This window comes from Aquila chrysaetos, chromosome 8 (assembly GCF_900496995.4).
Source record: "Aquila chrysaetos chrysaetos chromosome 8, bAquChr1.4, whole genome shotgun sequence".
In the NCBI taxonomy this organism is placed as follows: Eukaryota; Metazoa; Chordata; class Aves; order Accipitriformes; family Accipitridae; genus Aquila; species Aquila chrysaetos.
In genome coordinates this window covers 39,946,936-39,971,384 of record NC_044011.1, presented here as the reverse complement: position 1 = coordinate 39,971,384, position 24,449 = coordinate 39,946,936, and the positions used below count along the sequence as shown (strand labels likewise).

The 24,449-nt window shown below is 55.4% G+C and overlaps 1 protein-coding gene across 1 annotated transcript in view; it reads left to right on the top strand.

Moving 5' to 3' along the window:
• Nucleotides 1-24,449, top strand: part of DSCAML1 (DS cell adhesion molecule like 1) — a 112,655-nt gene that overhangs the window by 12,058 nt on the left and 76,148 nt on the right. The window contains 1 exon segment of the mRNA XM_030021605.2: nt 117-263. Coding sequence (XP_029877465.1) covers nt 117-263 — 147 coding nt within the window.

The following is a 24,449-nucleotide window of genomic DNA, read 5'->3' as shown; positions in this document are numbered from 1 at the left end:
GGAAGTAGTTTGTGGCTGGGTGGGTTGGTTTGTTTGGGAAACGTGGGATTAAAGCAAAAGGAAATGTGTTTTCCTCCAGCACTGTCATGCTACCAACCATCTGCTTTTCTCTACAGTTTTCAGGGAACCGTACACCGTTCGGGTGGAGGACCAAAGGTCGATGCGTGGAAACGTGGCTGTTTTCAAGTGCCTCATCCCCTCTTCAGTGCAGGAATACGTTAGTGTTGTGTCCTGGGAGAAAGACACCGTTTCTATCATCCCAGGTAAGAGAGGAGCCACTGTTCTCTTGGAAAATCTGACCTGCTTTGCCATATGCGAAACTCGCTGTCGTGGAGGGTCTTTTTTTGGCTTATCGTCCGTGCCCATGCTGCCCAAGCAAAGGCTTTTATTGATGACCGTCTTGCTGCTTCATACTCGAAAATGCTGGTGGTGTGAACAGACGCGTTGTGTTCAGGCTTTCCTTGGTGCTGTGGTTGGTACTTTGTGTATCTCTGGGCTCGGGGACGGTTGGTGTAAGCGTGACAGCAGGCGTGCCCCATCCTGGCTTCTCCCGCACGCCTGCGAGCCAGCTCGCTTTGGGTACCTGGCAGCTGGGGCTTGGGCAACAGGAAAAGAGCCTGCCCGTGCTGTCCGTGTCCCGACTCCTGCAGTGAGAGCTGGTTTTCATGTTGTCAGCATGATGCACGAGTAAATATTCCAGCTTCTCTTGCAAGTTTTCACAACTGTTTTGGCCATGGGGAAAGGAATTCAGTAAAAATGGCATCATGCACCTCTTCCCCGTGCTGGTGCCTGGAAACTGCTTGGCCTCCCTGTCCCATGTGCCTGCCTCATAGCCTGGGAAGTGTCCCGCTCCGTGCTGACATTGATCTGCGGGGAAGGGGCCTGTGGGAGAGACAGCAGCGGCCGTCTCTATGCAGGGACTTTGTAGCTCTGGCTGTTTTGTCCCTGGCTAGTTCCCTGTGACTTTTTGGCAGGCGCAGAGCACCCCGGGTTCCCATGGGAGCAGAGAGCCTCTGAACCCAGGGTCTTCCCCCAGCTGGTCCCCCGGGGAACAGGGAGGAGAGGTGGCCGGAGCACTGATGGGACATGGCCTCCCGGGCACCTCTGTGCAGCTCTGTGGCGGGGGAAAGTAACTGGACAAACTTCTTGCTGAGCCATGCTAGTACTGTGGGCTCTGGCTCCTGTGCTCCTGCCTGGCTTGTCGCAGGCTTTGAAGCAGCGCAGGGTCTGCAGGCAGGTGCTGGGCGCAGCATGGGGCCAGTCCCCTGTCCCCGTGTACCGGGGTGACCTTTTGGCTCCCTCCTCGGAGCCGGTATTGATGGCAGCGCTGGCTGCCCGGCACAGCATGTGTAAGCTAGTAGTAAAGCGATCAATACTGCTTTCCCCAGGGGGATCCAGAGAGAATTAAAGGATTTTGCCCAAAGTGAATGCTCTGCGCTTGATATTTGCTCACAGGTCAGCAAGTCCCGATGCTCCTCCTGGGGCCGGTGTTGCCGTGCTGGCAGCGCTGTGGGGAGCAGATGCAGGAGGGCAGACAGCACGGGGAGTGGGCGCGAGCCTGGCACCTGCTGGGGCAGCTGCTGACCAAGCATGAGAGGCCACTTGCTCTAATCCCTCCTGCAGGGATGTTTCTTTCTTAAGGAGCTTAAGGATCGAGGCGCTTCACCTGGAGGGGGGTGACAGGTTCTCCTGAGGGCTACGGTGGCTCTTGCCACTAGACCGTGGTGCCTCCCGAGTGCAGCTAATCGGCTGACTCTGCACAGCCCGTGCGCTCGGAGGCAGGCAAAGGGAAGCAGTGCTGCGGGGCTCGTGCCGGTGAGTGATGGTCCCCGGGGCTGCGATGCATCGGCAGGGTCTGCGTGCAGCCCCCTGCACAGCAGGGGAACCGCGCTGACCGATTGACAGGGAAGCACCGGGGACCCTCCCGACCAAGGCTGTGCCCTTGCTGGTACAGAGCCTGTCACGGTTTACAGCGCTGGGGCTGGGAGCCAACTGCCTTCCCACGGTCAGGACCTGAGTCCGCAGAGCCTCTCCTCCCCAGCACTGACCCCTTTGTGACGGTCTTGGGATGAAATATGACGTGAAACTCTTTGCCTTGGGAACGTGGTCTTCCCCAGATGGGCGTTCAGAGTGACGAGCTTGCGTTGATCGGCAGCCAGCCCACGTCCACAGCAGCCTTTTGCCTGGAAAGGGAGATTCTTGCTTACAAATGGCCTCCTTGAGCACGAGCCTGTGTAAGGAGCTTCTGGCACTTCAGGGTGTTTTGGAATACTGTGGAAATGTCCGTTTCGGTTCAGTGGGTGAGAAACCTAGGGGTGGTCCAGGAGGCCTGTTTAAAAGTGTGTTTGGGGAGGCCTACCCTGGAGGCCAGCTGGTGTTTGGAAAAGGCATGGCACCCTTTGGTAGGGTGCAGACTGGCACCACAGCCTTGCCAGCCCTTCCCTGCTCGACTCCAGGAAACGGTTGCATCTGCGTGCATGAGTGAGCGCAGGGTGGATTTCTGTACGGTGGATGGGACGGAGGAGTTCGTGGCACCCATCTCCTGGGCCAGTGAGGTGCTTGGGTGGCGATGCTCTGCCCACCCCAGGCTTGTGCCATGTGACGAGTGGGGCACAGCAAGGTCCACCAGCACGAAAACCTGCGGCGTTCGTTCCTCAGCAGCTGGCAGTGCCATGCCAGCTCTGGCAGCGCTTTCTGGAAAGGCGGGGGTTGCTCACGTCCCTTGGGATTCTGCAGGACGGAGCAGAGCGGTGCCCATGCTCCTTGTTTGCAGAGTGTGACTGGTTTGCTTGGCAGCAAGTTTGTCGACCCAGCATCCGTGCACTTGCGTGATCTTAACCAGACTTGTTCTCAAGTTTGCTGTGGTGCTGGATTTTTTTAATACGATGATTTAATTAGAGTGGAAGGATTTTAACATTCTAAAGCAATAATTACCCTAAAGACAGAACATACAAATTGTGTTACAGTGCAGAGTCAACACAAGCAAACATGTTTTGCCGTTGGATTACAAATATAGTATCTGCCTGAAGCTTATTTTTTTTATTGCTCTTGTGTTGGAGCTAAAACTGGCTTTGCTGTTACCAAAACTATGGTCTTTTCTTGACCTCTGGCGAACGTCTGCTTCTGTCCTAATTCTGAGCAAGGAAGACGAGGAGAGGAGGAGGAGGAGGAGGTCCCTGCCATTCAGAGTGAACGGCACAAAGGCTGAGAAAAGCTCAACTGTGGTGCTGAGGCCTAATAGCTCCCCTCAGTCACGGATACACTTTCTGAATGGTAAGATCAAGCAGTTGTGCAGACACAGCACTGCACAGCTCTCCTCCAGTCAGCCTACAAAAAAGAAAAGGTGCTTGGAAGCGCCGCAGCTCTTTCAGAAGTATGTCCAAGCTGTATTTACAGCTGGCTGTGTAATATGGCGTTCTTTCCTGACTTTAGTGTGCCAAACTCGCTGCTATTCCCGAAACTTGCCTCTCATGCTTCCTCTGGCAGACTGGGCTTCTTCCCAGCAAGTCTTGGTGCAGCAGGGGATGAGCGGTCCTAATGTGCAGGAGCAGGAAAAATCTCCAGCCAGATCCCTCTGTGGCAGAAAACTCTTTTTAAGTGACTGTTTTCACAGTAAATGTCTGCTTTCCTTAGCATCCCTGGTTTTGCCCCTGCCAAACCAAAACCTTGTGTGGCTCAAACAGGGGGAGCGAACATTTCCCCTGGGGTGCCTGTTCTCGCGAGCTCAGGCTCAGGCCGCTGGCTCTGAACATGGGCCGGGTGGCCCTTCTGCGAGCTTTCGCGGGTTCTTTTGGTGCTTAATTGGGATTACAGGGCTCCCAACCTCTGCTGCTGGGCCTTTGAGGCATGTCTTTTCAGGCAAGCCTTGCTCCTCTTTCGATGGCAGTTTGCTGGTGAGTGAAGGACCTCTGCAGGGACAGGCTCGTGTCGGCAGCGCTCGCTGGAGGCACCTCACCAGCAGAAAGCCCCGCCGGAGAGCCCTCTGCTCTACCATGGAGGTGCCTTGGTGAAACCCTCCGTCCCCGTGGGGGTCCCGCGGTGCCCTGCTGCCGGCACATGGGCTGGCGTGGTGGCAGCGGCAGCATCCCGCGCGGCACAGGGAGCCTCGGCTGCGTGCTCGGGCTGCTGCTGCTCTTACCAGCCCAGGAGCGGTCCCCTTGCAGAGGGTGCCTCTGCCAGGCTTTTTTCCATACAAGTCCCCGGCAAGCGTGTCGTTTCGGGAGCAACTGCTGTGTCTGTGTTGGAAGGGATCTCAAAGCGATGGCAGGGGAGTGCTCTGTGTCTCCGTGGTTCTGCTGCGGTAGGGGGTTTGGGTGGCGAGTTGCATTCTTTGGTTAACTTGGCAACACTGTAACTTACCCTGAAATCACAGATAAATTCTTTATGGAAGGTTATCCCGCACATAAATCATCATTAGTGCAGCTCATTTTTGTTTAATGCCTACCTAACTGTGCTGTAGTCTAAAAATGTGTGTTTAGTGAAGTCAAGGGTTGCAGAGAAATTATAGGGTTTTCAAAAACCCATTTGCTTTGCTGGTGCTCACATCAAAATCAATCTTGCCTTTCGTTCTCAGCCTTGTTGCAAACATGCAGCACCACTCGCAGGACTGGGGCATTTCATGTAGGCTAGTGCTCACTGGGAGCAAAGCAGCAGTGCTTACAGAATCAGGGGCTGCGTGTAAGATTGCACTTCACACCCAGGCTGTGGTTGCAAACTCTGCTGCTATCAATGAATTTGGAATGTATTTGGGGGGGAGCAATGGGAGGAGGGTGGGAGGACCGCAGCCGAGCAGAATGTTTTACAGACCCCGCTCCCTTTTCCATAGCGAAAGAGGGAGAAACTCCTGCTGCAAACCGATTTAAGAACTCTATGTGGTAAACAGCTTTTTTGTCGTTTTTAAAGCACTATCACCAGACTGGGTAACATGAAGAGTCTCACAGGCACATGTGGGACTTTGATTTGTCATGGAGGAAGCATGTTGCCTATGCGACTGAAGCTGCTTTAGTTACTGTGGTCTGGCTGTTGTGGCGCAGAAATGGAAATTCATGGCACTGACTTGACTTGTCCCCTCTTCAGGCGCGTTGCACGGCTGTAACTGGATGTTGGCAGTCACAGGCCCTGCAGAACTGGGCACGTGGCAGTCGTGCTAGTGCAGATCCCACGTGCGTGGGCACTCTTGGAGTGGGTGTCCAGCTGCAGTTACAAAAGCAAGTGGTGATGTGGGGAGCTACTTCAGACGCTAGAAAGAGTGGATTTCTGAGCACTTGTCAGCCCCTCCCCTGTTGTTGCAACGTGTTCGTTTGAGCGCTACTTGGCTTTTGTAACCCCGTGAGCACATGCACACCTGTACACTTACACCCAAGCTGTTTCTCAGCTGCCCGGTGACGCAGATGTATCTGGCTTTGCCTTCCTTGGCACAAACACGTCACCTGCCCAGGCTGTGCCCGTTGTGCTACCAGGAGCACCGCACAGGTGGGAGGGACGGCCCCGAGGATGGTTTCCCGGTGGGATTGGGCTCCGGTCCTTCTGCCGTCGGTGCACACCTGCGCTGGCGCATCCCATGAGCGCGGCGGGATTTGCCTTGGGAGGTTGTGTGCTTGGCTGGGACGTGGGTGTCACTTGGGCGTGCGGGCCAGGGGTGGCTCTCTGTGGTGTCCCTGGAGAACAAAAGCGGTGTCCTCGCAGCTGTAACAGCATCGCATCAGCTGCGAGGGAAAGCTGATGGCGTTTGTCGTCCTACTGTGCCTAGCCTGTTAGTAGCCTGTGACTTGCGAGGGCAGCATGGAAGAGCAATGATTTGGAGGCAGTAAGTGTTACTGGACTGGCAAGCCCAGAGCTGAGCTGCTACCTGATGCTTTGGTGTCGTACACTTGATAGATCGTGTTGGAAAAAATCTAAATACAGCACTTCTCAAGGTACAGACATTTCTAAGGGTGCTGCTTTTCTCAGCAACCCTAATACGTATCTTCTGCAGGCTGCAGATACTCGCGCGTACTTACTTAGTCATTGGATATCCACAAAGGCCTTTCTCTGGAAGGCAAAACGTAAAGCTTGCCAGAAGGATGGAACTGAAAGAAAATTGAGTTCTGTGAAGTTTTTAGGTAGGTCTTTGTGTATGTTCTTGATCGAACAGTAGCCTTTTAGGAGTTTCGAAAATACTGAAGCTAATCTGTTTGCGGTGATTCAGGTGTGAGCTTAATTTGACCTGAGTAGCCCTTTCTGAAGTGCCCAAGGCTGCGCACGGGATTCTTAAACTCGTCTCAGGCAACTGTTTAGTGATGTGGGAAATAAAACTGTAGCAGCTTTCTCGTGGTTAAATGTGGCCATTCACCCCGAAGATGTATGCTCTCCTCTGCTGTACCTTGCAATATCTGCCACCTGTTACATTTTTCTCTAAAATATTAGAATGGTAACTGTACACAAATTCCACTGCAATCCATCTCGAGACGTGGTGAGTCTAGGGACGCAGCATCAGGCTACTGGCAATTAAACACCCAGCAAGGATTTATGGGTGCAGCATTCCCTCCCCACTAGGACGCTGCATGCTGCGTGCCCGGGGGGCGCGGAGGGATGATCCAAGGGGCTGAAGTGCCAGGGCCTGGATAATTCAGCATTGTCCTCATGTCAACAGGCTCGTTCTGGGGGACATCAATCTCCTGTTACTGGAGAAAAGCTGGAAGCTGGGACAGAATAAACACAGCCAGGCGAAAGGCGGTTCTTGTTTATGTGTTTGTCTTCATTGAGATGGCTCGGGGACAGGCGATAAGTTACTGAGGATCGTTACCGGCTGTTAGCATTTTTATTTGGTTTTGCCTGAAGACAGAATAACCCCGGCTGGTTTAAAAGCGAGGTGCCTGGGAGCAAGCAGCCTGCAGGTCTGAACGTGTCAGGCACGAGGTCACCCTGCTGCCCCGTCCCTGGTGTCACCTGCAGCGGAGCACAGGGCTGGTGGCTGCCTGTGACCTGCCACCTCCCCCAGGAGAGGAGGGAGCCCGGGCTGCTGCTGTCTCCTGCCCCTCTCCCTCCTGGCGCATGCACGGAGCGATCCGCGCCGACAGCTCCGAGATGAAAGCTGTGACCGTGGGGCAAAAGGCTGGCGAAGAATTGGCCTTTTCAGTTAAATTTTGTGGCTTCTGCCTGGGACAGCTTGACTCGTAGCGTGGAGCAGCCTGATGTGATTTAAACGAGCGTTGTCCTACCCTACCCTGTCTAGGGGTGCTGCAAAACCTTTTCCTCCGTCGATCCCGAGATCTCTAAAGGTGTCCTGGCTTCTCCCCCACCCCTTGCCACCCTCTCTGGCTGCGACATGTGCCCAGACCTGTTACAGAGGGAAGTAGCTCCAGGCGTTCTTCTCACCAAGTGGGGTGAGATTCTGTCTGAAATCATTTCATCCTTCCCCAGAGACTTGGCGTGAATTTTATCTAATTGCCATGGCAACAGATAAAAAAAGGTGTGAGCACATCTCCTTTTGCTGTGATAATTCAGATTTATATATTCAGATCAGATTGGAGTTAGAGATTTTAAAAGGAGCAGATGCAGCAGAAGGTGTGACTGCAAATAATGTGGCGAGAACGTTTGATGATCCTGCCCTTTAAGAGGGGAGAGAGCTTTCCTGCAGGTTTTTTTGGAATATAATTATTCCATCAAATCCACTTTAACAAGGGCTCATTACAGCCCTGATAATGCAGAGTCACGTTGGAGACAATCTCGCACACGCCTGCACACACACCGAAAGAAGGGACCAAAACAAGTAAATAAAATGCCTGTGAACAGCGAGGCGCGAGCGCCCTGTTGCTGCAGGTGCCCCGTGGAGCGGCGCCCGGGAAGCGTCGCGGGCCCGGCAGGGGTTAGCCGAGGTCTGGCTGCCCTGGTCCACGTGCCGCTGCGGCGGAGCGCCGTCGGGCGCTTCCCGGCTGCCGCGTGCTCCTGGTGCCCGGCTGCGCTGTGCTGGCCCTTGCGCAGCTGGGGAGACGCTCGTGGGCAGCCCTTTGGGTGGATGAGGCCCTCGGATCCTGGGAGTGCTGGGCAGCCGAGCGCTTGCCGTGAAAAGTCGGGGAGCTGTGGATTTTCAGAGGCCCCCAAAGCTGGGGGCGCAGCTTTGGCCCCTTTCCCCTGGTGCGAGAGGCCCGATTTTGCAGGCTCCCAGCCTGGTCGCCCGTGCGGCAGATCCCAAATGAAGAATTGCCTGAAACTGAGCTTGGGCTGTCCTGAACCAAAGCTGTTTGCTGCTTTTGCTGTGCTGTTGCAGCTTCTGCAGGAGGGGAATGCTTCGTCCGAGAGCAGAGCAAGGAAGCCTCTGACTACCTTCTCTGCAGGGTGCAGAAGAAAGGATGCAGAGGGTTTTGGAGAAGGAAAGGTGCTGTTGATCTAGCCCTTGGCATCCCAGTCCCATGTGATGTCCTTGCCCCCGCTCCAAGCCCTGCGGGGTGATAGAGTGTGAGCCAAACACGGCATGACAAGCTCCGAGGCATGACAGAGAGAGGAGCAGCAGCTCTTGGAGCTGCTATCTCTTTGTGTACCTGTAAGTGTAAATCTTGGGCCACCCTGAGGAGCAGTTGTACTGTGGGGAAGGGACAAATGGCGCGTAGAGGGTGGGATGGATGGCTGAGGGCTTGGAGCAGCTGCAGGAGGCAGGGGGGCTGTAAAGCTCTGCCTGATGCCCAACCCAGACCCAGCGAGAGGTTCGTTTCCTACATTGCACCACTGGCCCCGTATCTGCCTGAGCTGCTGGGGGCTTGGGATCCATGTCAGGCTCCTCGGTGACGGAGGAGAGGGGGGCGATGAGCGCCAGGGAGGCCTTGCTGCATCCCCGTAGTAAATCAGTGCTGCCTGGCCTGCGCGCGCAGAGGGTCCCAGCCGAGGAGGGGAACGTGCGCAGACCCCCAGGAAGGACGAGAGCAAAGGGCGGTGAGCGTCCTCTCTGTGGTCCACTTGCTCCTTTGCAGGGGAGCTACCCGAGGAGTAGGAGGGGGGTGCCTTTTTGGAGACAACAGCCACGATACCCGCTGGGCACAAACCTTCAGCAGTGGCTCTGGTGTGAGGATTGAGATGATTTATGTGAAAGAAGTCACGGGAGCACAGGGAGCAGGAGGAGGAAGAGATCAGCAGGAGGAGATGCATAGAGGAATGGTCTGCTAGTGGCAGCCAGCAGGATGCTTCGTGTGGGCTCTCCTGAGTCCCAGGGTGACTCTGCACGCCGTGGTAGATCGTTCCAGTTATGCTCTGAATGGCAAATGGTGATTTTGTGGGAAATTGCCAAGCAGTCAGGAACTAGAGGAAAGTCCTCTGGAGCACCCCTCTGGTGGCATGCAGGGAAGGGGAGCAATCTAGACGGGAGGAGTTCGGAGGTGCAGCCGGCGGCTGATTAACCTCCCGTGGTGACACGTGTTCTCTGCCTTACGAGTCGGCTGGGCTTGCCTGGAGGAGCTCAGAGACCCTTGGACCGTGCACTGCATATCCTTGTGAGAGGCTTCTCTGCTGAGAGCCAGCCCTCGGAAAAGGTTATGGGGCCCAGCTCGCAGTGGAGCTGAGCTGTATAATGAAATCTGGTGCTACGCGTGCCTTCTGCACCTTGCTGAACCTGCTGCTGCTCCTTACTGCCTGCGTAACTGAGCTTAGAGGATACAGGGCCTTGCTGAATTACAAGGGCTACAGTCTTGTCTCCCTGTTCAGAAGGCATTTGCTAAATGGTAATGCTTTTGTGCATTTTAAAGACCTTCCTGCTGAAGGAGAGCTGAAATCCTCTGGGGTACGAGTTTCGGTAAGGCACTGGAGCAGCTCAAGCTAATGCCGTGATCACCGCTCCATGTGCCGGGCAGGATGGTGTGTGCACCGGGCACGGGGGCGGCAGCCAGCTGGGGCTCAGGGGTGCTACAGCAGCACGGAGGGCTCCGTGCGGGGGCTGCAGCCCATGCTTAGCCACGGGCCACCTTGCCTAAGGGATCCTTGGGAGCCTCCCCCTTTGCCTGGAGCGCTCTGCAGGGCTGCTACCAGCTTGATGGGCTTGGAAAGCACCAAAATCCCTTTGAAAACGCCCAAGCCAGCTCCGAGAAATGGGCTTGGAGGGAGAGGGTTTGCGTCACCAGCTGTTTGCTGGCATGTTCAGGTTCTCCACCCTGCCCTCCACCCTTTTTCCTTTTATACCTCCTTTTTAATTGTCATCTAATGGAGTGCAGACAGTGCTGGCTCTGGTCCTGCTACCCCAGGTCTCCCCAGGGAGCTGCGCCTACCAGGGCAGCATGGCAGTAATTGCTACAGCAAAGCCAAGCGATGTGAAAACTGTACAGGTCACAACTTCTTTTCAAACCACACATTTTTATGAGCTTGAGCCACCTGCCCTGGGGGCCTCGTACTGGGCTGCGGAGGGAGAGGAACCGGCGCTGTGTGCCATCACCGCGGCTGTGTCCACTGGGGAGGCTCGCACGTGCGTGGCCAGCTCATCCTGAGTGGGCGGGAGCAGTGTCGGGGTGCTTGCCCATGGGGAGGGTGGCCGTGGTGGTGGTGGCGGCGGTGGCGCGGGTGTGCGTCTTCCTTCCCCCTCCTCCCCGTGCACCCGCGCACATACACAGATGCAGAAACAATCACGGTCATTATTCCTACCATGGTGACAGTGACAGTGGCAGAGATGCCAGCTTCCTAACACAGACGGCTTTATTTCATCTCCTCTGTTTTTCAAAGCCTCTTTCATTTTGTATGAGGAGACAGATGTGAAGGGCTGCAGGCTGATAAATTCTGCTGTCTTATGAAAAGAGAGGGTGGGTTTTTGTTGTGGTTGCTTCTCTTCCTCCCTCCCCAGCCCCCTCCCGGCAGCGCAGCGGCAGCCTTTTCTGTACAGGATGCTCCCTGCTCCTGATGTGGGACGCTGTCTGATGGTTGCCTCGCTGGGGCAGGGAGGGATGAGGTCCCTGGGTGAACTTCCCAGGGGCTAGCAGGGCTGGGGTTTGGGTGGGGACCCCGGGGTTGTGGTGGTGGGCACCTGGTTAGAAGGAGATGAGCACAGTGGTGGAGATGCCTCCCTGAAACGCACCCGCAGTGCCCGGCCCCGGTGCGCTCCAAGACGCTACAGAGACTGCACGTTTGCTGGGGAGGAGTTGAGCTCGGCTGGCGGAGCAAGGGCTAAGCCGGGGCATGGGCTTACAGCCCAAATCCTCTTCCTTCTTGTAACTGCGCCGAGGCCCTGGGGTCGCTGCGTCGGGGCGAGGGCCGGTCAGAGGGCTCTGGGGCTGCTGCGGTTGAGGTCTGTGCCAGCGAGGAGCAGCTGCCAGGATCGGGCATGAAGAGCGATGCAGCCTGCACCCCTTGGCGGGGGGGCTTGGCTCATGGAAGCATGCGCTCTGCACCCGCTGGGTGCAGTGCTGCTGCTGAAAAGCCCACCTGCGTGGAGTACCTGGCCGTGCGGCTCCAGTGGGCTGGGGCGTCTGCCCAGCGTGGCGCTGGGCATGGTCCCTGTGCAGCTCCCCTTCCTCCTCGCCCGCTCTGCTGACGATAGTTCTAGTTTAAAAATAAATTGCTCCATCTTTAATTGCGGTTTAAATAACTGCTTCATTTTTATTTAAATGTGGCTCTGTAAGGCTTGGAGAACAATTAGGAGAAAATACAGGGCATTGCTCTGGTGCATGTGTTGAAGCATATAATTAATTTTTTTTATTATACTGATGTTTGCTGAATCTGGAAAAAGATCTTATTGTTCCTCTTGATTTAGTCACGCACAAGATCTACAAATACACCAGCCATTTCAGGACTCCATTTCGTAAGCCGTGAAGCCTTGGTGCTAACGTGCTGGAGGAGGGCTCCTCGGAGCGCTAGCCTTTGCCATGTCTGCTGTGACACAGGCGTGTGGTGAGCCGTGGTCTGCGCACCCAGCAGTTTGCGGCCTTAAAGACTGGTAGAGTGCTTTCTCCCACCCCAGGGCTGTCTGCAGGGGCTCCGCACCGCTCGAGTAGCAGGCTGGTGGGCGCAGCTTGGGCTGGGGCTGTCGGATGTCTCCTCAGCCCCTTCTGATGGCTGGTGGGAGCACCTGGTGCGAGGGGCTGCTGCTGCAGACCCAAGAGCCTGCTCTAGGTGCTTGGCTGGGGGCTTGCTGGGGTGAGAGTTTGTACTTTTGGTGGATGACTGGTATTAAAAGGCTAATAAATGACTCGGGGGCGTTGGGTGAAATCTCTGCAAGGCTCTAAATGACCCAGGGACCTCTTTCACAAGCGAGCTAGCCATTCAGGAATATAAATCTCGTTCAGACCTAAGTGCCCGACATAGGAAAAGTGCTTCTGAAAATGTTGCTTGTTAGAGGGTTGCGGAGGAAGCTGCATGTGGTCTGGCGGCCTATAAGCTTATCAGTCAGAGGTGCTTTACTTGGTGACAGAAGCCACTTGTGGTAAACAACCTGCTGGCCCTTTGGACTCCTGACAATCTTTTAACCATTTATTAAAGCAGCTATGGACTCTTCTTAGAAATGAAATCTTAATAGCAAGCGTGGCAGAGATTTTTCACAGATGGCAGCACTGCCAAAAGCAGGCATTCAAGAAAACATTCATCAAAAACATTCATTTCTTTCAAAAAGAAATTGACGTTTATAGCGTAGACAAATTTGGGACTCATTTGCTTTGCCTTTCAGTTTCTGAATTTTTAGAGGTCACGTTTTTCTGCACCTTGGAGGGCTAGAAACTGCTGTTATTTTTAACTGGAAACTGAGATTCCCGTATAACCACATGGTACTAAGAAATGGGACGTGCGAAAAGGCTGCGTACGGCAGGACCCCGTGCACAGCTGGGGCAGAGGCGGAGGGTCCCTCCGGCTGGCTGCGCTCCCCGGGGCTCCAGCCTCTGCCCAGGCTCCTGTCCTTATGCTTTACACCCTTCTGCCCCACTCGGGCTCCCTGCTCTGCTGCCCTGCTGGCCTGTCGCCCTCGGCACCGAGCACGGTCTGTCCCTGGGGCTTGCCTCCGCCAGAAGCCGTTGCTGTTGCGGGGCCACAGATGTGCGTGGAGACCCTCCCTGGGGTGGCGGTGGGTGCTAGGCTGGGCACTGCCGGTCGGCGGGGGTCTCCCAGAGACGGCGGTGATGGCAGGGTCTGTGCAGGTGCTGTAGCCCGTGGTGCAGTCAGGCAGAGGGCTCCCGCGTGCTCCTGCTCTGGTGCCGGAGAGCAGCCCTGGACCGTGTCCCACCCTGCCCAGGCACCCGCCGGTGCTGGCTGTTTGGTGAGGCCGGGAAGGACGTGTGTGCCCCCCCCTTTAAAAAGCCAGAAATTCCCTTAAGAGGGAGCAATTCATTCGCAGCTCATCTCCACTTCATCTGAAGGCTGCACCATGCTGGGTTTCAGCCTTGTTATGTTTTCTCTTGAGCAATACCTTTTATTTCTGCAGTGTTTAATATTCCTTTCCAGAGCCTCCGTTGCCTGTTCTGGGTCTTTCCACCTAAAGCAGCTCTGAAGCTATAAATTGACATGGCCAAGCTGTACCTGTTGTTTGCGTGTCACAACCAGCTGGTTCCCTGCCTGCATCGTGGCTGCCGCTCCCCGGCCTCTCCCTGTGCCCGCTTTTCCCTCCCTGCCTGGTGTCCCCATGTGGGGTACCTGTTACAGGCAGTGCTCATCTTGGCGTGCAGCTTGGGCTCGCCGAGTAGCTGTTTCTCTTGCCCCAGCCAGCCCGGTGCTCGGTGCCGGGCACCAGGTGTACAGGGCTGTAAATGCTGCCGTGGGTCTAGGCAAGCAAATACCCGTGTAGGGAATGGCTGTGCAGCTGCCACCAGGCAATCCCTTCCCCCAGATGGCCACGGGCTCCCCAAGCACACGGGCACAGTTCAACAGGATCGTGGCTGCGTGGAAAGAATGGTCAAATCTCTCGTTCTGCTTGAAGTCACGGTCTGGCATCGACCCCTCGCGCAGCAGTTAAGTCGTCGGGTCCTGGGGAAGCTGGCAAATTGAACTGGCCTGACCTGGGCTGGTGGCACTGAGACCTTTCGTGGGTTGGTCCAGGGGAAGCATGGGTCTTTGTTTCCCCATCGCTGGGGAATTTTGATCGCAGCTGAAATGAGAAGCTTCCTGCTAGTTATTGCATTGCCTTCTCCAGAGCCTGCTTCAGACCCTGACTGATTGCTTGTAGCTGCTTCTCCCTGCAAACCAGATCTCATTTGCATCTTGGAGGAACAGCGTGCTGCAGGCAATGAAAGCTGGTGACACCACTGGAGATTGCTTGGTGTATGTCATTTAATGTCCATTTGACTTGCATCTCTTGCATTTTGTTTGCGGTGTTATACTATGAACTTAATGCTGTCATATGCTCAATGGGTGCCTGTAATTGTAGCCTGTTGGTTAACGCTGCGCTTTCATAAATGCTTCCTGAGCATATGGAAGCGTTAACCTTTCTACGTCTTGTTTTCCACACTTGTACGTACCCCAGTACAAAAGCTGTGCAAAGAAGTGAGCGTTCACAAGAAGCTGGACTTAATGGCTGGGGGTACTGGAAGGGGGCAGAGCCCGGCTGCCGCTCACACAGGCGGTGCCGGTCTGCCCCGCGTGCCAGGCTGAGCGACGGCTGCCAGGCCCAGGGATCCGCTCTGGGGCTGCAGGCCATCCCAGCGGGGGCAATTTGCAGCTCCCTCGCAGCACCCCATGAGCTCCTGTCACCCCCAAGGCAGCAGGGCATGGTCCCTGCCACGACACACTTGCCGTCCCTGCACCCCTGGGTGAGGGCTGGTGCTTACCCGAGTGGCATGTGCCCAGCCTGGAGCTCCCCCCGCCGCCACTGGTCTGGGTGCGAGATGCGCGGCTCCTTCCAGGGAGATTATTGCTGGCTTCTGCAGGTGAAGTCACTCTGCCTCTTGGCCTGCTTCCACATACTTAGTGCTGCTCCCCAAGCTCAGCTATTGTAGAATCGATCAGACATCCTGGCACGTCCCATTGTTTAAACAAGAGCTATGGCTATTGCATACAATATATGTACAACACGTGCGTGACGGTGTCAAGAATTAACTTCATAATCATCTCCGTGATCTTTCTTGGCAGAGCTCTGGCATAACCTGTCGTGTCTTATCTAGCGATTGTGTGTGAGTTATAGTTACCTCCGTCCCGGCTGTCCGGATGAGATCGATGGCGGGCGAGGTTTTATAATGCCTGTGTCAGGCTTCCTCCCTGCCATCCGGCAAAGCCTGGAGCAGCCGCTTGGCTCTTCTGGTGCTCTGGATGCCGGGGGCACCGGCTCCAGTTTGCAGCTGCACGACGTCCGCTTGAAACTTGGCGGGGGATCTCCTGCCTGAAGGCTGGGGAAGGGAAGGAGCCAAAGCGTGTGGCCCAGAGACGGGTTTGCCTCTTTGTCTTGGCCCTCCAGCCACCCAAGGGCAGGACAGAATCGGATCTTCATGCGCAAAGGGAGCTGCTTAAGCAGCACGGGTGTAGGAGCCTTCAGCAGCTCCTCTGAGTGTTGTTCCCATGCGTGTGGCGGGAGAAGCAAGAGGGGGTAGTTGAGGGGGAGCCGTTCCCACTTGCCTCCCCGAGAGGTGGGCCTTGGCATCCACCTTGCTGGAGAACGGCGCTTTTTCTAATTGCCAGGAAGGCTCCCGGCATGAGTGGCTCCCGCAGGGCTCCCTGCAGCACCACGCTGAAGCCCCCGGCCTGTTTGGCAGCCCTGCACCCTGCGCTCCGCACGTGGCACTCAGCATTGTCTTGGTATTTAAGCCTGTGACTCCCCTGGTGATTTTTTTGGTTTTGTTGGGTTTTTTTTGTTTCTGGGGTTTTTTTGTTTCCTCGACAGCGGGACTGCATTAGAGAGCGGCTGTAGGAAGGGCGTGCGGGTAAGGAGCCCACGAAAAAGGCCTGAATGCCATAATTTGTAGTTCTGGTGCTGACATGGAGCCTTCTCTCCCTTTCCTAGCCCGTGTGGTGCGCCAGGAGCATTGCTGCGGGGAGTGCAGCCTGCTGTTAGCAGGACGTTGGTCCCAGTGCCTGGCCAGGTGCTGCTTGTCATGGTGCCGCCCGGCTTCTCCTCGCCTCGGCCCTGCGCAGAAGCAGGGGTTTTGGGGTCCCGGGGGCTCAGCTGCCTCCGGGCTGCCTTCTCCACCCCGCTGTAGGTGTGTTTCAGCGTGATCTTGGGGCAGCCCTTTCCATGTCCATCTGCTCTCGAGTTGAGCATCACTTCTGTACCTTGAGCACTGCGGATCTCATAGTCTCATTTCCAGAAGCTGTTAAAAACACACATGCGTTTCTTTTTTCTGCAGGGAAGAGTTCTTTGGAGATTATATTTTTGTTCTAGCTGAGACCAGATGTAAGCAAATGCCCGTCTCCACCGTGTTGGCAAGAGCATCTTGCGATGCCAGTGTCCTCTGAAATGTGAATGGCTGAATTTCTTTTTTATTTATACATATATACACAATGTATGAAACAAAGAAGCTAAAAATGATGAATTGCGGCTAATGCTGCTGCATGATGGAGATAAGAGTGTAATTAATTGTTTGGGCAGCTTAAATCAACACCAAAAGCCTGATGGAAAACAAAGCAATAATTTAAATCTCTCTGTGTGGGTCTCATGGGCTGTGTGACCAAGCGTGAACTTATATCATAGGCTTGTATGATTTTTGCGTTCGTGCATGGTTAAAGCAGGTCATTTTGGCGTCACGCTTCATGTGCCACCCTTAGAGCATGCCTGGGCCCGTGTTCAGGGAGAGCCACGTTTTTAACTTCATTCTGGCAGGTTGAGCACCTCTGCGCCGCCTCTATCTTGGCAATTCGCTATTACTATTATTGTTATTTGTGCTGCAGATAGGACTGCAGCCCCTGCACGTCCTGTCCGCTCCGGAGAGGTGGCTGGGTCTCCCGCCCAAGCCCAGCCCGTCCTGGCTTGTTAGGAGAGAAGACAAGTGGGTTGAGCTGGAGCTGTCCCAGCTCCAGATGCACCTGAACCCGTGGCAGAGGTTGTAAATTTTTACGTTCATTATGTTTGTTTTGCTTCAGTTTAATTAACTGATCGATGAAAGCCTATCGAGCTCTGACCTCTCTTGCTGCTGCCATAAATCAGCTCCTGCCGCCGGTGGAGCGGGGCTTGGGCACGGTCCTGCCTGCCGAGCTGCGCGATTGCACCTTGGGGGGCTGAAAAGGTCCTGGGCGAGTGGCAGAGCCCCCGCAAGTGCCAGCACAGTCCTGGCCCTGGCTTTTATTTTCCTCTGTCTCTTGTACTTGGTCTCTGCATCACTTAGGCAAGTGTTTAAAGCCTCTTGGCTCATGCTCTGGTGTATAAGCAGCTTCCACGTTTTGCAAGGAATCCTTCACTCCCACCTTCTTGCTATTCCCCCTCCACCTCTCCGTGTTCTTCACCTCTGCCATGAGGGTCTCTGCCCCTTCTGCTCCTGAGCAATAGTGTCTAGAAGCCTTTGTTTTCATGGTGACCCTGGAGACACATAATTTCCTTGGAAGGGAGATTTGGAAGCCCCCACCCTGCTTCCCTTTTGCCCTGCCAAATCTTGCATTTCCAGCTTCCCCAGGCTGGTATCTAGCTTGCTCTTCCCCCCCCCCCCCCTTCTTTTCTTTTTTAAAACATCCCTCACGATAACATCTCTGCTCAGCTTGGCTCAGCTATCAGCACTCTGAAGGTTATCTGTGTTGGTTTCCAGTTGAAAGCGAGAGGCATTGGGACCAGCAGATGCATCCTCTGTAATTAGACCCCCTGAATTTTTAGCAGGGAGGAGAGATGCGCCCATAAAAATAACAGGGCTCTCCTGGACTGCTCTGCGGAGCTGTCGGGAGAGCCAGTGCTGCTGGGTACTGGGATGCAATGCCATCGTCTCTTCCTGGAGACTTGCCGCACCTGCAGCAAGGTCTTGTCTCCTTCCTTCAAGCTGCGAGCACTCTACCAGGTCCTGAGAGTTGTCCTGCCGGCTGCCGTATTTGCACGTGTGAAGAGATGCTCTGGGAGATGCTGAACTAGCCCCAGGTGGAGCAGCAGGGAGGGCGCTGGTTCCCTGCGCTCCTGCCACGGGCGCGCTTGGAGGGTGGCTGTGCCCTCTGTCCCCAGGTGCCTTGCAGGGGGGCCAAGGGTGGATGCAGCTGGCACGGGCACGTGCCTTGCAATGTGCGTGTGCCATGTTGGGGCTCGCTGTGGGAACCGGTTTTTGCTATCTGAGTTCTTTGGCTTTAAACAGGGCCCACAGAAACCCACCATTTCGCATTTGGAGAGCTGGATGTGTCCCCGAGGTTGTAGCTAGAGCTCTGAGTTACAGGGTTTTGCATTTAATTATAATGAAAATTTCAATTCTGTAATCTGTGTTTAAAATCAGGCAAAACCTCTCTTGTTCCAGCACTGATCCCTCCTGTCTAAAGACTACTGACACTTAAAGCATCTTCCCTCGCAGAGTACCCGTGGGACTCCTGAGCTGCTCCAACACCTTCCATTGCAGCAGCAGCACTGCGTGGCTTCTGAAGCCGGTAGTTGAACCCCTTTTCACCACCCTCCCTCTGCAAGAGCCATTTCAGACTGCACTATTCCCTGAGCAGCTCTCGCTCGGTGCTTTTCTTCCCCCCGCTAAAGACAGGGATTCGGCACCTACAGCTCGAGCCATTAGCCGCATCTCTCCTTTTTCAACCAAACTCTGCTTTGCTGAAATTTGGAAAAACCGAACCGTGCCGTATTTGGAAGGCGTTCCTTTTAATCCCAGCTTTTATTGCAATACTTTTTCCTGAAGAAAAGTGTTTTGGGGAAGGGAGGAGCTGCCGAGGAGAGAGACTGGTGAATCTAAGGGTCAAATCGGAGGATCCGTGGTGGATCGCTGTAGTGTAGAAAAAGCTTTTGCATCTTGCATTACCACCATGTATTTATGTTTCAGTGTAAAGGGAAAAAACGCACATATTATCAAATGAGGCACTTTTTTATCTTCTTTATAGCTTCTAACACTATAGCTGGTTTTTTAAAACCACTAAAAGCATAAGCATTAAAGCAATTTTCCAGAGTAATATAGCAAGAGGTCTACAAAAGCTCTGCAACATTTGATAATAGTTGCCATCTTCAGCTGAAGATAATGATGTTAACAAATGTAATGGGAGTAATGAGCGGAGATTCAAAAAGCAGCTTTTGTTTAATTTTTTTGTAATGCAAATGAGTTTGGGAATAAAGAAGGAGAGCAGAAAATAATGAAAACTTCATTTGAAATGAGCCTTAATCCTTACAGCCAACCGCTGCTGGGGTGGGAGGGAAGGAGAGGGGATGGGGAGGCTGGGCTGTGTGTCTGAGCGGACATCAGGTAGTGCTGCAAAATTTTGCAGGCCGGGCAGGGCTGGTTCAGGGGGGCAGGAGGAGCATCAGTCGTGCGTGAGGCAGCGCTCTGTTCTCGCCTCTGGCCTGCGGATGGGGTGGGATGGAAAAGGCTGGGCCCCAGCAGGCAGCAGCGCAAGGCTGGCGTCTCCTGTGGTCCTCACCGCTGTGGGAGAATCTGTGTTCGTGTGGAGTTTCTGGGTTCTCTCCTGTCCCTAAAGAGGAAGGAATTCAGCAGCCCAGCTCCTTGCAGGCATGGGTCTGGGGCTGACTGCTGTACCCTGGCACAGCTGCTTTGAAGCAGCAAAACTCCCTTCCTCTTGCTCCTCGGAGGCTGGAAATACTGTGCTTTGTGTTGCTGCAGCACCTTCCGCTTTAAAATGATGCCAGCTGAGTTCAACCTTATGACAGCCCAGCGACTCCCTCTCCCCATCAGAACAAGGGAATATGCTTTCTTTAGATTGACTCCCAGCCAAAGTGATAGGTATGAGGCTGGCAAATAAGCATCCTTGTGATGAGGACTGGCACTTATGCATGTGCAGAAGATTCAGGTCTGTCAGCTTGTGTCAGCTCGCCTTCTATGGAGTGTTTAATCTCCTAACCCTTGGCCAAGAAATGCATTAAGAGATCTGCGGCAAGTAGGAGCTCAAGAACTGAGGGATGCTGCTGCCTGCCCCTCTTCTGTTAGTCTGCCCGTGAAGTGATGGGAAGAGGGCAACGGGAGGGAGCACGAGGCAAATCAGGTATTGCGCCTGGAGGACAGCTGTAGGCAGCGGAGCTGGGAACTGGGAGGGATCGGAGGCACCTCTTCCTCCTCAACAGGGTCTTCTTAAGGGCTGTCAGCGGAGCGCCGGGAAGATCTCATTTAGGGTGGACCTGTGGAAGGGCAGGGAGCAGTGGGTGATCCTCATGCCTGCTTTAACTCCAGGCGATGCAGTCGCGCTGGAGCCCGAGCTGGCTTGCGCTCCATCAGCGAGCAGATGGCAGTCACGGCTGCGTGACTGTCCTTGGGCACAAAAGGCAGTAGCCCCAGCCCTGGGCAGGGGATTGTATCTGTCCCCTTTCAGCGCAGGGGGCTGCCGCAGCTGCGCGGGGCGGCACAGGGGGATCCTCTCCCGCCGGCGTTGTCCCAGCTCTTGGAGAAAGCAGAGCTCGGTCAGACGGATTTGGGCGGCTGCGAGACTCCTCTCCTCCCCAGGGACAGGGCCGCCTGTGGCAGGGTGCCCTCCCCAGCATCGTCTCTCCCTGCGTGTTGGATGTGGAGCTGGAGCACGTGCCTGCGTGTGAGCAGGCAGGCGTGCTCTAAGCAGCAGCATCGTCAGTGGCCTCGCTGGGGTAGCAAGTCAGCATTACGGGGAAAGGAGGGTAACGCTTCTAGTTTTTTGAGCATAAGTCCCTGGCACGTGTAAGTCATCTCTCAGGGCTCTCAAAGGCAGTGTCGCTCAGCTCGCTGGGTCGCAGCGAGGATGGAGCGACGTGGCTCCAGGCCGAATGCGACATCTTGAGGGGACAGGCCATGCTCTAAAAACAAGAGGCCTTCACGTTCTCCTTGTCTTCCTTTTTTTTGGAGGCGAAGACGTGAGTTATCACATCTGGCTGTGCAATTTACAGCTTTTAATTAATCTGAAATTTCAACATAGATTTTTATGATAAGCAGAGGCATGTCTGCAAGCCGGGGAGGAACCTGAACGATGATCCGAGATGAATCTGCAGGATGAAATATCAGTGCAATAAACAAGGCTATACAGAACAGAAATGCAAAATAACAAAATGCCCGAGATGTCAAAGCAAGGGTCTACAAATGAGATTCCCTTCTGAAGCCCTTCCCTGTCACAACAAGAGCGGTCCCTACTTGCGGGCATTTGTCATCTGCCCATCAGTGTGATATCTAGGCTAATACAATAGCCGTCTTTTTAACAATTTGTTGTGTTGGCAGCGGTCACAGCAACACTGTTCTTTGTTTCAGCGTATAGCAATGATGAAAAGCGAGTCAACGAAACCTTAGCTGTCCCTGCGTGACAGATGCTCCATCCATCGCCAGAGGACTGTTAGGCCAAGGGAGGGAGAGAGGGGTCTGTTGAGTGAGGATGTGTGGTCTGGGACCTGGGTTTGGATGCGGTGCTCTGGGTGTGCTCCACGCAGCTCCTTCCTCCCTGCCTCCATTGCTGCCCGCAGGCAGTGGTGAGCAGGGCCAGGGGGGTCACGAGGTGTGCCCCTGTCCAGTGAGGCACAGCAGGTGCCAGGAGGATCCCTCACGTTTTGGGCCAGTCGTCCTCCCTCCGTTGAGGTGTACGTGGCTACGGTACTTTGCTGTTCTTTCTGAGCGTGTAGGGTCAGGATCGTGCGCTTTCTCCGAATCCCGATGCGATAATTTGCCTTTGCGGTATAACAGGGCTGGCTTAGTCCCTCCAGAAGGTTGTTTGCAGTTGCTAAATAAATTGGCACTATCAAACTCCTCGTTATCTGGTTTACCCTTCCATGCTGACCTCTGTCTCGGTGCTCTTGCAGAGTAAACAAGGGCCTTCTGACCCGGCCGCAGGGGCTGTGCTGGGGCTGCCTGCCTCAAGCAGCTGCGTGGATGGGTGCGGGAGCAAGTGGGCGATTCGCATCCAGCGCCGCCTCCTGATGGGAGCTGCGGTGCCGGGGCGGGTGTTCTCGCGGGAGCGTGGAGGTGGGTGCCAGCTCATGGGGCACGCACTGCTCTGCCTGCTGCCGTGCACTGGCACATGGGTGCGGGGGCCTCGGCCGAGCCCTACCCCCCCAGGGATTTCTGCCGTTGCTTTATGGGGCTCCCTGTGCCGCCGAGAAGGTTGACCAAGCTGGAAATGGCTTAATTTGCCCAGCGGCGGGCGCGAGCACATTAGAAATGTGCTGACATCTACCTTGTTTGTTTATGAGCACAGACCCCAATTACCGTGTGGATGCCGTGCTGGAGCTGCAGAGCCAGCGCCTCCCACATGCCCGTGTGCCCGGTGTGGGGTCGGGGTGGGCAGCGCCACCTGGGCTCGATGGCCCTGACACCATGCTGCACTCATGCTGGTGGGCTTGCCCTGCTAGTGGGACCTGGCTGTCCCCCGGGGATGCTGCCTGCAGCTGGGGACCGTGCGTCTGCCCTCCCTCCTTCTAGCCCTCCCGGCCTACCGCGGCTTGTGGTGTGTACTGAACCTGGGCTCGGTGCTCGCAGGTGAGCGCTGTTGAGGGTGGGTGCAAAAGCCAGCCGGTTGCAGGCAGCGTGAAGAGCCACCGTGCTGCTGGTGCCCTTCTGTGTGGGTCCAGCAAGCTGCAGGTGGCTGCTGGGGTGCTGAGAGGAGGAAATCAGATGTTGAAATTATTGAAATGCTTTGGCCAGAAGGCTGGAAGTTGCCCTTGCTTCTCTCCCTAGTTTTCTTCCTGCAGCTTTCAGAGTGGTGCGTTATCCTCTCTTTTCCTTCTCCAGCCGCCTAAAGGCTGGAAAATTGCAGTAATGGAGGGCAGCGATAGAGTGGGGGGAGCAGGCTTCCATTTGAAGCCTTTTCAAGTTGTATAAACAGAAGCAGGAAACATTTATTTACAAATATTTTCTTGTGAAAAAGAGAGGAGGAGAGCAAGCTCCTTTTGCCTCCTTTAGACACATCCTTTCATTCCATGAGCCGCCTTCTCTGCCAGCACCCCGCCGGTGGGCCGATGGGCGCGTGCCGGGCTGAATCCCTCGGGAGCGGGAAGGCGGCAGGGCGGGCACTGGGTTGCTCCCCAGCCCCGGCTGCCTGAGGCACGTGGGGTGCTTCTCCTGCTGACCCTGCATTGCACACTCCAGACCCAGTGTCAGAGGAGCTGCTGTGGCAGTGGAGGTCCCTCCTTCCCCTCAACATGGTGGCGTGCCCAACAGCAGCACCTGATGGCTCCGCGGGAACTTGGGTCCTTGTGGCGTGAAAATCTCATTTGAAATGCAGGCGAGGGGCAAGCCGGGAATTTGCTTTTAACATCAATATTCAGAAATAGCGCATGTAAATAATTGATGGTCCTGCGAGCTGGGGCTTGTCTGTCTGTCGTAGCAAAGCGGAGGCCACAGAGTGACAGGCTGGGTTCGGGGGCGACTCCTGTCCCTCCCGGGGGCACCACCAGGGACTGGCATGCACAAGCTGGGCTCTTGCCTGCATCTCGGCAAAGGCTGTTGGGCTGCCTTCGGCTGGTGCTGGCGTGCAGGGGAGCCCGGTGTCAGGCAGGGCTTCTGTCTGCTCACCGTGGTCCTGGTCTTGGGCAGGGTTGCCCCGTTCTCCAGTGTGGGCTGTGGGGCTGCCAGCAACTCCACCAGCTGCTTTCCGGGTCCTGCTGGGCTGCCGTGGCCGAGCCACTGATCTGGATGTTTTAGGTGAAAAATAATCTGTCAGCAGGATTTGCCTGACCTTAAATTAGCTCTCACAGGAAGAGCTTAACCCTCATTGCTCCCTTCCTGGGTCAGTGTCTCCTCCCTCCCCGAGTCAGCCCGGCTACGTGCTTATGTTCCCCTCTCTTTTTAACACCTATTTTGATTCCTTCTTGCGGGCATCCTTTGTCTTTATGGTGATTACACAGGGTCAGTTCTGTTCCGAGCAGGCAGAGCCTGCCACGTTTTCCGTGAAACACTGGCAATTAGACCAGAATAGCTGTCTCCCTAATGATAACGTACTGTGCAATATCGCTGCAGTGCTTACCGCAGCAGAAGGTGGGGTGCTGCAGGACTTGGGCTGGGGAGGGCTGGACTTCTGCGGGAGTTTCAATCCGCCTGTTCCCTGATGGCCCCAGGGCAGGCGGGGTGGGTTGGCACAGGACAGCCCGGCTCTGCCTCGCCCTTTGCAGAAGCTCTGGGGCCTCTGCGTGGCTGTAGGGGATGGGTTCTGGCTTGCTCCGGTGGGTTGGATGCAGAGCACGGTTTGGTTTGAGTCCTCTTTCTGGCTTAAGGTGCTCGGCAGCACCTGCAGCCGCTCCGCTGCTCCTCGCGGGAGCCGGCGGGGTCTCTGTCGCTCGCGAAGAGCGAGCAGTCACACTGGGATGCGTGGTGACACTGTCCGTGGAGACGGTGGCAGCTGGGAGGGACTGGCCCTCCTGCAGCTGGCTTCGCTGGAGCCAATCCAGGCCGTGCAAGGGCTGTGCCACCGGCGCGGGTGGCTTACCCTCCGAGCAAGGCTGCTGTCGCCCCACCAGTAGGACAGGCAGGTCGCTCGGTGGGGCTCAGCCTCCTGCCAGCCTTGGGATGCAGCAAAGC